Raw genomic sequence first — 17041 nt, 5'->3', positions numbered from 1 at the left:
AAGAAAAGCACACAGACCTGACAGAGAGGCAGATATCTGAAGGTACAGGATGCCCCAGAATGCTGGCCTAGACTCCTAGGTATTGACAACAAATTTACCTGTGCATTTTTAATAATTCATACAGGTACAGTACTTGAAGGCCAGGATAGACCTCTGTAATCTTTTACCTTAACATGAATAATTCCAATAAGAGAATATACCCAATGAAAGCTCTTAAACAGGTCTACAAAGGCGACAATGGTATACTCCGTACTATTATCAGGACCATTTCCACTACTATTGTTACTACTCAGCTTTACGCTGTACTACACACACAGCTGCTCAATTGATGCCTGTGATTTATCTTGGGAGGGAGATGTATTGCAATAGGCCTTATTTTGTGATATAAGCCAAATTCCAAGACTTTCTGTATTTCAGATGATTACCTGCTTGAACATGCCGTAAAAAAATACTTTCTGCCTCGTTGCAGTCTAACGTAGAGGGGCCGATTCCGATCGGAAAGCACTCCGACCGAGCCGGATCCGGAGTGTTTTCTGACCGAGCCGGAGTCCTGCAGTCCGACCGAGAGAGTACGATGCGGCCGTATGCTGCCGGACTCGGTTCGGTCAGACTCCCATAGAAGTCAATAGGAGCCGGTCGTACGACGCGTACATGGGCTCCCATTGACTGAATGGGTACGTCGCGGACAAGTGCGCCCCCTACAGTGGGTACGCGTCGGTGCCATCCGCACCGTACATGCCTGTGTTGGGGAGACCCATGTGTCTCCCCCTGTGTCCGAGTCGTAGGGCTGCGGGTGACAGGGGGTCCGACACGGACCCCCAAAGGCAACCACCCGGACGATTTGCGAGCCGGACACTCTGGCTCGCACAGGCTGTCCGACGTGTGCATCGTACTGGCTCGGTCGTGAATCAGATCCATTGCACGCCACGGTTAGCTTACGACCGAGACGTTCGGACCCGGAAACGACTCTGTTGGTGAATTTCATGTAGCTCGCATCGTACTTGCTCGCTCGTACAGCTGTATGAGTCAGACGGAAAACACGCGTACGGCTCGTATTTTTTCTGGCCGGATCACGTTCGGTGCCCTTCCGACCCGGATCGGAATCGGCCCCAAAGTGTTGCATCAACATTGTACAGTATAATTTAGTCTGAAAACCATATAGTTGGTCACTCATTATGCCTAATTGGTTTTCTGAAAATAATAGTCCATACTCCTATTGTTCTTTTTTCATCAACCTATTCATGTAATTAAAGACGACTAAAACACTCTATGAGCAAGCAAGAATTTAATTTAACTTTAGTTTAGTTAAATTCAGTTTGCTGAAGTATAGTGATTATTTTAAATGAATTAGCATTTGAGGAATACCAACCTCACCTACAAAATATTGGCAATTTAATCCGTAATTTCTGGATTTTGACTGCAGGATAACAGAATCTGAGTTCACAGCCTAAATTTGTTATGACCCAATTATCATTTATGAAGATCACTGACATAATATTGGAATCAACAATATTGTGTAACAGAAATATCGTGTCATAAATATTGTTTACAAAAATATCAACTTCCTATCTTTATAATGGTAAGTACAAAAGTATCGGGAAAAAAATATTGTTTCAAACTTAAATCATTAAGAAACATGCAAAAATATTATTTCTTCACATATGTATAGTTTAAAGTCGTAAATCTTAAATATTGTAATGTATACTATTAATATAATGTTAATTAAATACACCTCACACATATTTATTACTATATATAAATATAGACTTATTTAAAAGCATATATATATGTATGTTTATATGAATGCACATATATGTACAATGTAACACAATTATGAAAAATATATATTTTACATCCTGTAATTTTGTAGGTTTTGAGTCTTTAAATTTACTATTATAAAAAGTAGTGATCCTGGAAATCGTTACATAAGCTATCAATGCTGAATGTAGTATTGTTGACAATAGGAAAGTTCTTGCATTTGTACAATATATTACAAATTTCATCATGGTGCTTCTTGTCTACAGTATGTCGGCAGTCTTCGTGGGCACTCTGAAGTTGAGATGTCCTGAGCCACAGATGGAAGCTTTGGCCAAACTCCTTGTATCTCCTTCTGCATTTGGTCCGGTCAGCAGCTGGGGCTCTGAAATCTTTACGGAAATAGGATCTCTGGCAGGTAGGATATTCTTTTTGCCCTAGATCCAATGATGTGCATTACTACTCAAAACAAATAACTTCTTTGGTCCAGACAGAAAGGACATAGGGGCTCGATTAGAGGATGGGAACTGGTCTCTTGGTCTGCCAGGGCAGGAGAGGGATGAACTAAGCTGCCTTTGCAGAAAACCAACCACCATACTAGGAGATCTCCCACCATGCATACACAGATCTCTATGGCTTCAGCAAAACCACTGGCACAGCGTCTCAGTTTAAGGCCTTGAAACTTTGCTGGCAGGTGCCATGTTTATTGTTCCTGCTCAACAAAGTTATTTTGTTCTTCAAAAACAAACTCCCTAAGCAGGGGTTTGTTAGTGACAAGCAATAAAGAAATAACCCTGACACACTGGGAGTCTTCTACCAGTGTATGTGAGTCATTTCTTTGGTTTGGTATTCTTCAGAGTTGCCCTGCATTCCCTTGCTGTTCCAAACATGAAAAAAGTACATTGGAACATCCGCCCTAAATAAGGCGGTCAGTCTGAAGCACTATGGCCAAGGGTCCAATATCAGACGGGCCATCAGTCAAGTTGGATGAACCAACTTAGGCTTTGCCATAAGAAACGTAATGGTTGCCAAATTCTAAATAGAAAGCGAGTAGTGCAAGTTGGCAAACATGATATCCTGAAGCAAACACAAGGAGATAATGAACGGCGTGCTGAAACTTTTAAGAGAATCACCTCCAGTAACAGATCTGGGTTTAATCCATCATCGTTCTTTAGCGCACTTCGTCACCCCAATTCAGACCCAGACATATGCAAATCAGTCTTGACAATGTTCCTCATGGGAACAGTCCAGCCCAAACTGCCAAACCAGGTCTTTCCTGGACCGGAAACAAACATCCTGGGACCAGTTTCGGTGTAACACCCCTCATCAGCCAGGCTAGTTTGAATCCAGTGGCAAAGTGAGCAAGGGACCCACGTGTGGGCACACCCTGCCCACTTAGGGTGAACAAAGCAAACACAAGGAGATAATGGACAGAGCGCTGAAACTTTTCTGAGACACGCCTCCAGTCACAGATCTGAGTTTAATCCATAATCGTTCGTTAGCTCACTTCGCCTCCCTAGTTCAGACCCAGTCATATGCAAATCAGTCTTGACCCTGTTCCTCATGGGAGCAGGACAACCCGAACTGTCAAGCCAGGTCTTCCCTGGACCAGAAGCAAGCATCCTGGGACCTGTTTTAGGGTACCACCGCTCATTATGCAATCTAGCTTGATTCCAGTGGCATAGTGAGCAAGTGACCCACGTCTGGGCATACCCTGACAACTTAGAGCAAACAAAGCAAACACAAGGAGATGATGGAGGGAGTGCTGAAACCTTTCGGACACTCACCCCCAGTCACAGATCTGGGTTGAATCAATCATCATTCTTTAGCTCAGTTCGCCACTCCACTTCAGACCCAGCCATATGCAAATCAGTCTTGACCTTGTTCCTCATGGAAACAGTCCAGTCCGAACTGCCAAGCCAGGTCATGATATCCTCCCATTATTTGGCAGAATATCCTCTCCACCAATCATAGTTTCCAGAAACCCTAAACTGTTTAATGCAAGTCCTAAGTACTTGTACTTCTATTAAGATTTCACCAAGTTTTCTCAGTTTCATGTTCCCTTTGAATCCAATTGGGCTTCTCTGCCCTTGGCAAATAATAATTGTGCACTCTTTATCGATTTAGTACAGAATGTCATATTTAGATAAACAGTTGGAAAGCATATTACAGAATGGAGTAAAAGGTACAAAGGCTGTTAACTTGTGTAGTGCAATGGAGCAGAAGAGAATAATTGTTTGTTCTGATTTTTAAATGGGATACTACCTGTCAGGTTTATAGTTTGAGGCATCATGACCTTGGAAATTATCCCTGTGATCCAATCTGTGAGAAATGCTATTAAAATCATCAATTCTATAAGTTTCTTTATACCAATTATGCCGAGAGTGGGATACTGAGAAACCACAGTGGACCCTAGTCAGCACTTTTACCCGCTAGCTTTCGGCTACCAGTTTTCCTGCTAGTTATGTGATTGAAAACGCTAATGAGTTACAAAGTAAATGTCAATATGACGTCTGATATGAATACTGTGTATGGAATCAGAAGCACTCAAATTCTCCAGTCCAATGCAGTCATGAGCCAAATGGCACATGAGGCCATCGAAGTCCTACAAAGCTGCATTTGTGGCTCTGAATACCACGTTTTGCTTTTTATACTTTTTCTCGAATGATTAATGGCAGTGTTCAGTAAACATGTCTGCAAACACTACAGGCGCTCATGCACACACAGACAAACGCGTGCACACACACACAGGGTTCATGCGTATGAGTAATTTAAGTCCAAAGAAACAGTGATTTCTAGTGGATACTCATGTCTTTGTCATCCACTGTAGAGGCCCTATGTTACATTCTACAGTTGGTGCATGACAGTGGTGAGTCCAAGGGCACCAATGTAATTGCAGTGGGGAAACACACAAAACCCTTTCTTCTTGAGTCTTCTATTATTGGAATTTTAAATATACAGACACTAATCCATAATCCATCTAAAATGCACATCCACAAATTACCAAATTTCTTAATACATGTGAGTATGCATATGTGTTAAGCATTCGTGAATACAACGTGAACATTTTTCTAAACACTATAATGTGTAAGTATAATGTTTGAGTATTATAGGAGGGTTTAAGAAGTAGATTGAATAAGTTATGTTATTTTTGCTCAGATCCTTTTTGTCTCATCACCTACAGTGTTGTCTAACGCTGTTTTGGCCACCTTTCATGATAGTGCAGCGGACAAGACTAAGAGTCCGAAGGTACCACCATAAATTATCTAAAAATAGCTTATCGATTTAGCTCTCTAATCTGGTTGAGAGGATGATGGAATTGGGCACATTTCCGATAAATGCAGTTCTATAACCAGGAAGCATGAAGTAGGTATTTTCAGGGATGACTCATTATCAATATTAACTATTTTTTATGTAATGTTTCATGCTGCAGTTTTGCAGTCTCTTAGCGTTCTAAGTAACAAGGTTTAGTATCACTTAATACATTGTTATGTAATTTATCAGTCTTGAAAATATGAAAATGTGTGTTGGCATGCTGGGATTCAGTAAATGATACGAAGATATAGGAGAGGCAATTGAGGATTCTTTGGAGCATGACGAGAGTGTGGAAGCAGGCGGAGGAGACTGTTGATCTGGTGTTTCATGGTGAGTTTGCTGTTGAGGATGAGGCCAAGGTTGCGGGCGTGGTTTGTTGGTGTGGGAGTGGGTCCGAGTTCAGTGGGCCATCAGGTGTTGTTCCAAGGGGAGGCATTGTTGCTGGTGATTTGTACTTTGGTCTTGTCAGTGTTGAGCCTCAGGCAGTTGGCCTTCATCAAGTTGGTGACATTCTTCATGCAGTTGTGGAAGTTGTTCTTCATAGTTGTTGGGTCTGCTTAGAGCGAGAGGATGAGCTGGGTATCGTCGGCGTAAGATATGATATTGAGATCGTAAGTTCTGATGATGTTGGCTAGAGGTGTCATGTAGGTGTTGAAGAGGGTGGGGCTAAGGGATGAACCTTGAGGGACACCACAGATGGTGCTTTTGGGTTTTGAGGTGAAGGGAGGTAGGCGGATTCTCTGAGTTCGTCTTGTGGGGATTTATGTGATCCTTCTGAGTGCACCTCCCTGGATCCCAATGTGGTGCAGTCTTTTGATGGGTGTATGGTGGAATACGTTGTGGAACGCTATGGAGAGGTTGAAGAAGATCAGGGCCTTCGATTCTCCTCTGTCGAGTAGGGTGCAGATGTCGCCAGTGGCAGCGATCAGAGTGGTTTCAGTGCTGTGGTTGGTGCGCAAAACGGATTGTAAGACGTCTAGCAGGTTGTTTCTATGTGTTCAGTGAGCTGCTGGTTTATTGCCTTCTTAAGGACTTTGGAAGGGAAAGGGAGCAACAATATGAACAGTAGTTACCGAATTCTCTTGGGTCGGTGGAGGGTTTCTTGTGAAAAAGTCTGACTTCTGCATATTTCCGTGTGTAGGGAAAGGTGGCTGTGGTGATGGATGTGTTAGGGTTGGTGGTGAATTGGCAGCTGATATCCGTACTTCCTAGGTTGAAGAAGCTGTGGGGGTAGTGGTCTGTGGGTGCTCTTGAGTGGATTGAGTTTATGATGGCTATGGCGTTCTGTCTGGTGATCTGTTCCCATGTGGTGAGTGGCTAGTCAGGGGAGGCATCTATTGGAGTGAGGAGGCAATGAAGGTCAGTGGGTTGGGAATCGAAGTTCCTGTAGATGATGGATATTTTGTTAGAGCGTCGCAGAGTTCCTGTGAAGGGGGGATTGGGTTCTTGGTGGCTGTTGGGCAGGAGAACTCTCTGATGATGCCGAAGTGTTCCTTGGCTTGTTTCTATATGGTCTGCTAGGGAGTCTTTTTTCGCATCTTTGAAACATTGGTGGCATTTGTTGAGGGCTGACTTGAAGGTGGTGCAGTCTGTGCTCTCTCTGCTGGTGCGCTATCTTCTCTCCACTGGTTTCCAGCTGTGTTTCATTGCCCTGAGTTCTGGTGTGTACCAGCTGACTTGCTTAGTTGATCTGTGGGTCTTGGCTGGTTTTATGGGGGCGACAAGGTCGGTGGAATTGGTGATCCAGGTGGCAAAATTCTGGACTACTTGTACCAGGTCGGTTGTGAGGTCAGGCTGAGTGGTGTTGAGACCGTCCATCAACTGGGTCTGTGTCACTTTGTTCCAGCTGCGGAATGGGGTGTTGGGGGGGCTGGTGATGGTGAGATGGTGAAATGAATGATGGAGTGGTTGGTCCAGGTGAGCTCTGTGACGTGGCTGTATTTGACTTTGTTGCTGGATGTGAAAATTGGGTCCAGTGTGTGTCCTGCTCTGTGTGTGGGGTCTGTGGCCAACTGGGTGAGGCCAATGTTATCTTTGCGTTTCAGGAAGTTGGTAGAGTTTGTGTCTGTAGGGCAGTCCAGGTGAAATTTGAGGTCTCCGAGGAAGTTATAGTGCTTGGACTTGATGGCAAGTGGGGATATTAACTCTGTTATGGTGTAGCAGAGGCCAGTTCGAGTTCCTGGAGGTCTGTCGTTGGTGTGGAGTTGGAAGTTGAGGTGTTCCATTATCGGTATGGTGTTGTCTTCGGTGGAGGTGCAGCAGATTGTTTCTTTGTGGATAATGGTGATGCCTCCTCCGTGTTTGCTGTTGTGGTCCTGGTGTGTCATTATATAGCCGTTGGGCATTACTGTGGTGATGGTGGGGGCCAGAAGAGGGGATGAGCGAGGTCTCTGTAATAAAGATCACGCTGGGGTGGAGATGGTGTCCCAGACTTCGGTGTCATGTTTGCAGAGAGATCAAGTGTTGAGCAGGAGGCATTAGAGTGGTTCTGGGGTGGTCTCTTTCAGCGAATTAGGTGTGCTGCATGATGTTGTAAGAGTGGGAGGTCCTGAGTTGTAGGTTAAGAGACAGAGGTTGTAGATGAATGGACCTGCTGTAGACTGAGGAGATGCGAGGAAGCAGTTGTTGCAGCAGTTGTTGCGGTGTCTGGAATCCAGTGCTTGGATTCTGCGGAGGAGTATCTGTAGGTAACCGGAGGGCCAGGATACCTGACTCTGGGTGCGGTCCAAACGTGTTACTCCTCATTCCAAGTTGAAAACACAGTATAGGAGGTATTTATCCCAAAAATGCAATGTTGTACGAAACATATTGTCTTAAACTACATATGTGTAGTACACCTGAGGTGTATACCTTTACCTTAAGATATATTGAAAAACTTGCAGAATAATCCTTTTTTTACTGCCTTAACACATAAATGAGAAGATCACAGGACCAGAGCAGATCACAGCCTGTACTTACAGCAGGTTATGGCCAGAATCTGTATTCCATTATATGGGTACAAATTCCATGTAAAGTGGAATGCAGCCTTTGACTGCAGATTTTACTATATGAGGATAGCATATTGTCTTGTTGAAAAGAGCAGCCAGAAAATGTATGGGATGGTTTTTTAAGTATTGCCTAGGGTCGCAGATCCTTGGCATCACTAACCTTAAATAGCTAAAACAGCAATGAAAAAGTGATCTATGACCTAAAAGGATGAATTTGGAAATTGATGTACATGAGGGGAGGTAGAATTTGGTTTGAAAGCCAAACTTGTATTTACATTTGTGTATTAGAAAGGACTGTCTTATCTCAAACTTTTTTCTGCATTCACAGTTGGTCTTCAGGACATTGACATGTCTTCGCTGGTTCGTGATCAGATTCAAGGATTGACCTTGGGTGCAATTTCCCTTATTCCAGCCACAAAATTATCAGTGAGTAGATACATGTATGTACTGAGGGAAACACACATTGTAATTGACAACTACATTGCACTTCTTGTTTGTCATGAAGGAGTGAACTAACATAGGACTTAATCTGCTGCCAAGTCTGGGGGGATTTTGATGCACCTCACCCAGAAGTATAATGGCGTCACTGTAGTGAACCTGGAGGGTGGCTCATTTGTAGCTTTAGTCCTGCAGTACAGGGTTAGACTGGGACAGAAAATAGGCCCTGGCAGCAAAATAAAAGTGTTCACCATTAGCAAATCAGTTAGTTATAAAAGTGGGGCACATTTGCAAACCGGGACAGTTTTGAACTTTTAAAGACACGCTGTATACGTGTTTTGCAAGGTATGGGAGACTATATGCATTTGTACTTTCTGTAAGCAATATTTGAGGTAATATCAGGGACATCAACAGTAAGAACCAGTTCACCTGACCATAAAGCAGACCCACAAACAGCCAAAGGACAGCTCACACACTGACCTGTCAAACCAGCCCTTCAGGTGTTGCCAGATTGGCTGTTCAGCCACTTCGACCCTGCTGCAATATCAAACATTTATCCTGAAATGGCAGCAACTAACACTCTGTTGCCACAAAGAAGCAAGTGTCCTGGTGAACTTGTGGCCTGCTTGCCACCAGTAAACCATACTGTTTATAGACCACAAAAGTCAGAGAGAACTCCTGTGGAAAGCCAGTCCTTTATCGATCTCCCCTGGAACATTGTGAGGCAGTTGCCAAAGCAAAATGCAATCAATAACCCTTAATCAATGGTGTAACATCCCTTTAAATAATGCACGCCCTTTTAAAAATATTGTTCCATGGCAAATGCAATGAGCCACAATAGAACCGGAAACGAGTAAGAACATAATGAGTTGAAAAAATGCTATTCCGGATTTATGAACATTCCGTTTTCACAGGTTTTAAACAAGATTGTCACTATCTTGTTAATGAAATTCTGGAATTAAACCACACGTTTCTCAACAGCCACTCTAGACCAAATGCATAGTGAAAAAATAATTAAAGTAAATTTTCGTATACTATATGGTATTAGTTACAATTCTGCCTGTACGATTAAAAAAGGTTGAACGGTCAGTGTAAAATACCTAATAACATGCACTGTCTCCTTATTTACAATAGAGAACAATTCAAACGCCTCACTCACACTTTCAAGCCACAACATAACACTGGCCCAGCGTACCTCAACAATCGCATCTGCTTTTACAACCCTTCCAGACACCTCCGCTCGTCGACACTCCTACTTGCACAAATCTCACGCATAAGGAAACCTAGAACTAGTAGTCGAGCCTTCTCCTTCATCGCCCCTAAAGTGTGGAACGACCTGCCGCTAAGCATACGAATCTCCCCTTCACTTGAATTCCACAAGAAGCTAAAGACCTGGCATTTTGAGAAATTGGACTAGGTCCTATGTGTGGCTAGACCCACACCTCCTCAGCACCAGGATATCCTCTGGGGTGATGGCACGCTTTACACATCTGAATAACATACACTGCCAAGAGCATAGACTATCCACCCTGCAAAGCCATCTGAGGCCCACAATTAAGTGCCACATGAAACGTTTTGGCACATTCATATTGCACACAGCAGATAAAAATACATTAACTTAAATTAATAACATTAGAATAGAGCACAGGATCCACTTTTATCTCAAAGTCTATTTATAGACTTTGAGATAATCTAGGTAGTCTATATATAGGCTAATCAATGAAGTATGTATCATGCTTTCTCTTTAACATTTTAAGAGACGGATTACCACAGACAGTTATTGTGAAATCAAACCAGTGTCCAGCCAACGCTACTACAAACATTTATTTTTACTGTTCCTCATGCTCAGCAATAGCTGGTCAGAATATGACAATAGGATCAGACGTGTATGCTACCAGAGATTAAACAGAATTCAGTGCCAAACCATGCTTTTTTTAAACATTATCCCTAGACGGATGGCTATCACGAATGTATGACATTACAACGCATACATTTACAACGCATGCCTTTACAACGCAGTTTTTACATCACGACATCCTTTACAACGCATACATTTACATCGCATACCACTACATTGCATTTAAGGTAAGTGTTGGATAGTGTAGGGGTAAAAATTACTATTCTAACTCCAGGGGGTGCAACAGTAGGGTAAGTGTTTGATAGTGTAGGGGTTAAAATTACTATTCTAACTCCAGGAGGTGCAACAGTAGGGTAAGTTATGTTATGTTATAAGGAACTTATCAAGCGCTCGTTCACCAAACGACTTCTTGGCGCTGAGGGAGACGTGAATCCGCAATAGAGGAAAGAGACCTAGTTATCATATGCCTGGGAGAACAGCCATGTCTTCAGCTGTTTTCTGAACGGTGCATAGGAGGTGGCCGCCCTCAGCTCCATCGGGAGGGAGTTCCAAAACTGATAAGCTAAAACTGCAAATCGACAACCTCCATGTTTCTTGCGTTTAAAGGTGGGGGAGACTAGCAGATTTAAATGAGTAGATCGTAAATTACTAGTGGGGACATAACGTAGGATCGTAGACGAAATAAAAGCTGGGCTATTACCATGAAGAGCTTTAAAAATCGTGCATCCCACCTTGAAAAGGCCACGCATAGCCACAGGGAGCCAGTGAAGGGTTTTCATCAGGGGCCGGATACGGTGCCATTTAGGTTGATGGAAGATCAATCTGGCAGCCTGATTCTGGACTAGCTGGAGGCGTCTAAGTTGGTAAGCTGGGATGCCTACATAGAAAGAGTTGGAATAGTCCAGTCGGAGATGACCAAGGCCAAGATCACTAAGGTCAGAGCTTCCTGAGACAGAAATCTGCTAATCTTCTCAATTCTGCGTAGTTGAAAAAACACAACAGAAACCACCGAGCTGATCTGAGCTTTCATTGATAGATCATTGCTTACCACTATACCCAAACTCTTGGCTGAGCTAGCCGGGAGGGGAGGGTTGCCTAAGGTAGATGGCCAAAAGTTGGAGTTCCATGGGTTAGCAAGTCCACCAGTAAGGATCAGCTCAGTTTTATCTGGGTTGAGCTTCAGTTGATTTTCATTCATCCACTCACTTATGAAAATCATGGTGTCTTGGAAATGAGACACAGAAGATGGATGGAGATTAATGTCAAAGACTAATTGAAGGTCATCTGCATAGTTATATATCACGACTTTCCTATCGCTAAGAGAGGAAATTAAAAGAAGGAGGTACAGATTAAAGAGAAGCGGGGAGAGGGAAGAGCGCTGGGGTACTCCACAAGGTAGTTCCATCTTCTTTGAGAAGAAGTTAGCAAGACGTACCGATTGAAACCGATTACTAAGAAAAGAGGAGATCCACTTTAGGGCCAGGCCCTGGATCCCGGCATTGCTGACATGGTCAATCAGGATGTTATGATCGACCGTGTCAAAAGCTGCTGACAGATCCAGGAGAACCAGGGTCTGGGTAGCCCTCTATCTACGCCCCCTCTAAGGTCGTACATAACTGTCAAGATGACTGATTCTGTGGAGTGGGAGGGTCGAATACTGACCTGGTGGGGGTCCAAGACATGAAACTGTTCAACAAAGGTACTTAATTGGGTTGAGACATATGCCTCTAAAACCTTACCAAGGTAAGGTAATAATGAGATTGGGCGGTAATTGCCAAGAATAGAAGGGTCCGCACCTGGCTTTTTCAGGATGGGAATGATTTCCGCACTTTTAAAGAGGTCAATCAATCAATCAATCATGTCATTTGTATCGCGCACTACTCACCCAGAAGGGTCTCAAGGCGCTGGGGAAGGGGGTCTGCTACTGCTCGAACAGCTAGGTCTGGAGCTGTTTCCTGAAGGCGAGGTGGTCCTGGGTCAGCCGCAGGTGGGTGGGCAGGGAGTTCCATGTCTTGGCCGCAAGGTAGGAGAAGGTCAGGAACTATGCCCGACTCAAGTGATTTATTAAGAAGAGAGAATGAGGGGTCTGGGCTTTTGGAAAAGACTTCCTGAAGGACATGAGGAGGACAACAGTCCGTCGGGGAGCCAGAGCCAACTTTTTTAAGTAAACCCAGAAAGGTCTCCAAAGGAATAGGGGGAATCAGAGTCAGCTGAGGCGACAAACCACAGATATTGAGAACGTTTACGGGAGTAGCAGAGGTCAGAATACTAGCCTTAATGGCAGTGATTTTCTCCATAAAATATGAATTGAGAGAATCACAAGGGATTGGTTTTGGTACAATTCTGTCAGGTTTGGAAAGCTCATTGACTATTGAGAAGATTTCTTTAGATTTATTAGCTAAATTTAAGACTTTATTAGAGAAATAATCAGTTTTGGTTTGAAGAATAGAGTTTTTGTATTCTTTCAGCAGGTTGGTGTAGATGTTCTTATCAGCTATATGGTAGTGAAGTCTCCATCTGCGTTCTGCTTGTCTCAGTGCCAGCTTCTTAGTCTTAAGATCAGCAGAAAACCATCGCTGTGCCTCAGGATGTCTGATAGTTTTTGTAAGCTTAAGAGGGGCAACGCGATCACATGCGGACTCAAGCCATAACTTGAAGTTTACAGCCTGTGTGTGAGTCGACTCTGAGACAGACGGAGCCGAAGTGATTAAAAGAGAACAGAGATGGTCAATATTAGCACTTCTCCAATTTCTAGACTTGCAGTTTTTAATCAGTTGGGTTTTAGTGGGGTGAACGTCAGGGAGGGTAAGAGAAATGAAGTGGTGATCCGACCAAGTACACAGGGAAATCAAAGGGGTCGGAATCATCAAATTAGCTGTCCAGACCTGATCTAAAATGTGTCCCTTGTAATGAGTGGATTCATGCACATGTTTGGTGCAATTCATTCCGGACAGAAGATCTGTCAACTCAATAGAGCTGGCACTCTCCAGTTCATCTGTAGATTGGATAGTGTAGGGGTACTATGCGTTGTAATGGTATGCGTTGTAATGACATGTGATGTAATGCCTGCGTTGTAGTGACATGCAATGTAGTGTCATGCATTGCAGTGACATGCAATGTAATCGATGCGTTGTAGTGACATGCGTTGTAAAGGATGTTTCGATGTAATGACTACTTTGTAAATGTAGTGCGATGTAATGAATGCGTTGTAAAGGTTGTTTCCCGGCTATGACATGTCAGAAATTCAGATTTGACACAACCTTTGCACAGTTCACAGTTTTCTCCTGAATCTGAGAAATGAATTTCACTGTAGTTAGAGAAACCTATTAGGAGAGTTCTTTGATTCTCTGACTCCTCCAGTTAGTGTCAAATATATTTGGCTTTTGTAAGAACTAAGGGGGTTCTTCAAGCTCTAGGCATCAGTGTGTCCTTCTCCAGGTCCTTCAAGCAGAGTTGGATTTCTTCAGTTGTACAGCTCATTTTCCTTAGGTATCATTTCATGACAGCCTCCATCGACCAGCAGAGAGTCGAAATGTATAGAAATCAGGAACAACTACAAAGCACATAACCTTAAGCAGCAAGTTACAGATGCATAATGCACTGAATATTACCTTATGAAATAAACCAAATATAAATATAGCAGTAGACATTTTCTTGAAAGACACTTTAAAAGGAGAAAGATCATTTATACAAATGTTTGTGAAGATACCGACTATCAAATAGAACTATCAACCAGAAAAAATTAGAAACCATTATTCTAAACATGGAACACCTCAAGAGAAATGCAGAAGTTGCTTTTGTTGGAACTGGCAATTTCTGGTTGGCTGAGGCGAGGCCCTAGACAGGCAGAACCTACCACTCCTGTCAGGGGTTGGATGATTACCATCAATGTTTAACCTGCTCTCACGCTTTGGTAGCTTGGCACTGAGCAGTCAGGCTTATCACAGAGGCAATATTTAAAGCATTGGCATAGCACTCACTCACAATAAATACACTGAGTGTCACAAAAGAGACTTTTCACGTGATGTATGTAAACTACATTTGTATTCAACACATACAGTAATCAACACAACATGAATATCATGTACTTCTGGGCATAAATCACACTTGGAAATATTGCTAGCAATACTAGGCCCAACGTTGTCGAAATGACATCAGTAGTATGCACACTTGGGAAAGATTTTATTCTATCCCCACACCCCAGCAACCTTATGCGTTGCAACACGTTGTCAAACCTAGGCCCATCCTGGTAAGTCTTATAATTCAATACCGCATCACTATAGGGTGCACCTCAGGTCACAACAATATCAGAAATATGGTCATACAAAGAATTAGAACACTTTTTAACAGCACCGCAGGCCGAGGCTGCACAGGTAAATCCAATGTCAAGCACAGTGTTCTTCTGGCAAGCAATCATTGTGTCAATCAATCAATCAGCGGGACTTATGGAGTGCAGCTTGTCACCCCAGAGGGTCTCCAGGCGCTGTGAGGTTGAGCGATCCTCGATTGGAGAGAGAGAGAGTAGGATGGTTGAAAAACCAGGTCTTCAGCTGCTTCCTGAAATTCTTCAGAGAGGAGGTGGTGCAAAGGTGAAGGGTGAGGTAATTCCAGGATTTGGCAGCTAAGTAGGAGGAGGAGCGGCCACCGCAATGGCTGTGATGAGTGAATGGGACATGGGCTAAAGAGAGGGTGGTAGAGCGGAGTTGTCTGGTTGGTAGGTAGAAGGTCAAACGGTCATTGATGTAGATGGGTCCAGTCTTATGGAGGGCTTTGTAGGCATGTGTGAGGAGTTTGAAAAGGCATCTCCTCTGGATGGGTAGCCAGTGGAGGGTCTTGAGGTGGGGGGTGGCACTGGCTTTTCTGGGAAGGTTGAGGATGAATCTTGCAGCCATGTTCTGGATGGTTTGGAGGTGGTTGAGGAGCTGTTTAGTGGTGCCAGCGTACAGGGCGTTCCTGTAATTGAGTCGGCTGGAGATGAGGGCTTGGGTAACTGTCTTTCTCATGGAGGATGGGATCCAATGGAAGATCTTGCGGAGCATGTGGAAGGTGTGAATGCTGGCAAAGGAGAGGGCATTGATCTGTTGTTTCATGGTGAGATGGGTGTCCAAGATGATTCCGAGGTTCCACGCATGACCCGACGGGTTGGGTGATAGACCAAGTGCTGAGGGCCACCATGTTTAAGGCTACACCACCAGCCAGTGTCGGTAATCACAGGTGATCCACAGCCTGTCACTCCCTCATACACACTCACTCAGCACCAATATGCAGTGCAACGGATATCTGGCAGGTGTGTACAGAACGTGCTCGCAAACATATGCACACAGCACTGTAATGCGATGCAACTGATACCCGGCAGGTCAATTGATAGCACACTGCAGAGCCCGTGGCCCAAGCCTCCTTCCACCCTCCAGCTCACCCCGACTACCCTATTTCCACAGATTGGAGGTAACCAGCCCTCCCCCTGGATACAAGGCCGCACATGGCCGAAGTCACACTAAGACAGGGTCCCAGGGGGGCATGTGGGAGTTGGCAGGCGTAAACTGTGGGTTTGGCCACCACTTGGGAACTTTACCCACAGGATGCAGAGCAGAAGTGGGCTGAGGGCAATAGTTGGTCAGTCAAAAAGGGTTCCACAAGGGTCTTCTGGCACCAGCCCAGTTTTGCGAAGCACGGGGGGGTCGCGCAGTTAAGCGTCTCTTCAGCCCAGGCACATCCTACCCATGCCCGATCCAGACGGCACTACCTGGCAACACAATGCCATCAGGGGCCGCCTGAGGCGATGGCAGTTGGTCTGCTGCACTGAGGGACAAAAATGGAACAATCAATGAATGGGGGAATTAAGCAGGGGAGCCTCTCGTAAGAAAGAGGCACCCTGTCAGGTACACATTAATTGGAGTCACACCCAGGCAATCCGGGCACAATGTCTGGTGCGCGGTGATACGAGTTGCACCTGACAATTCTGGCTTCCCACAATGAAGAGTCACAATGACAGTCCCTCCCTGGAAAGGAGGCACAATGCCTGGTGCGTGTTGATACGGGTCGCACCAGACAGTTCCGGTCACACAGAACAAAGAGTTGCCATTCATGTACCTCCCATGGAAATGAGTCATAATGCCAGCTGCGCATTAATATGGGTCACCCCAGACAGTTCCAGTCATATGCACAGATGCAAGTTTAGCAATGCTACACGAGTTAGAATGAGGCACTACTACGGGTACGCTCCCACCTCCAAGGGTTGCAAGCTGTGAATCGGACGCTGCACGCAATGAGCATGCAGTTGGCGTGTCGCACAAGAGTGATATGGCACGATGACGAAGCGGGATACGCTAGATCGAGCAACCTGTGAATCCGTTCACCACCAACAAGACACATATGCGGGTTGAGGTCCCCATGATGCAGGGGCCACACGCCTTAGTTGCGGGCAAAACTTCTGGGGCTCCGCACCAGGCATTCTTGTCTCCAGGCACAATTCTTAGTTCCACTCTCACGCTGCTCTACAAGTTGGGATCCAGCAAACGATGTGGGCACTCAAGAGGGCACTGCTCTCCAAGTGTCACAAGTATACGATGTGGGTCCCTTGTAGGAGATCTTTGATGTCCCTGAGACCTCCTAAAGAAGAGGAGGCAAGTTTATAAGGCATTCGTGAGCACACTTTGGCTGCTACACAGCAGCAGGTAGTCAGCCCAGG

At 44.5% G+C, this 17041-nt stretch overlaps 1 protein-coding gene across 1 annotated transcript in view; it reads left to right on the top strand.

Annotated features, from left to right (window-relative positions):
• STRC (stereocilin) overlaps nucleotides 1–17041 on the top strand; it is a 378265-nt gene that overhangs the window by 324266 nt on the left and 36958 nt on the right. The window contains exons 25-26 of the mRNA XM_085646154.1: nucleotides 2025–2173; nucleotides 8386–8483. Of these exons, the coding sequence (XP_085502280.1) occupies nucleotides 2025–2173; nucleotides 8386–8483 (247 nt within the window). The remainder of the gene's footprint in view (nucleotides 1–2024; nucleotides 2174–8385; nucleotides 8484–17041) is intronic.

The sequence above is a fragment of the Triturus cristatus genome, chromosome 3_1, assembly GCF_964204655.1.
Source record: "Triturus cristatus chromosome 3_1, aTriCri1.1, whole genome shotgun sequence".
NCBI lineage: Eukaryota > Metazoa > Chordata > Amphibia > Caudata > Salamandridae > Triturus > Triturus cristatus.
Note: the sequence above shows the minus strand (reverse complement) of the source record. Positions and strands in the feature narration are given on the sequence as shown.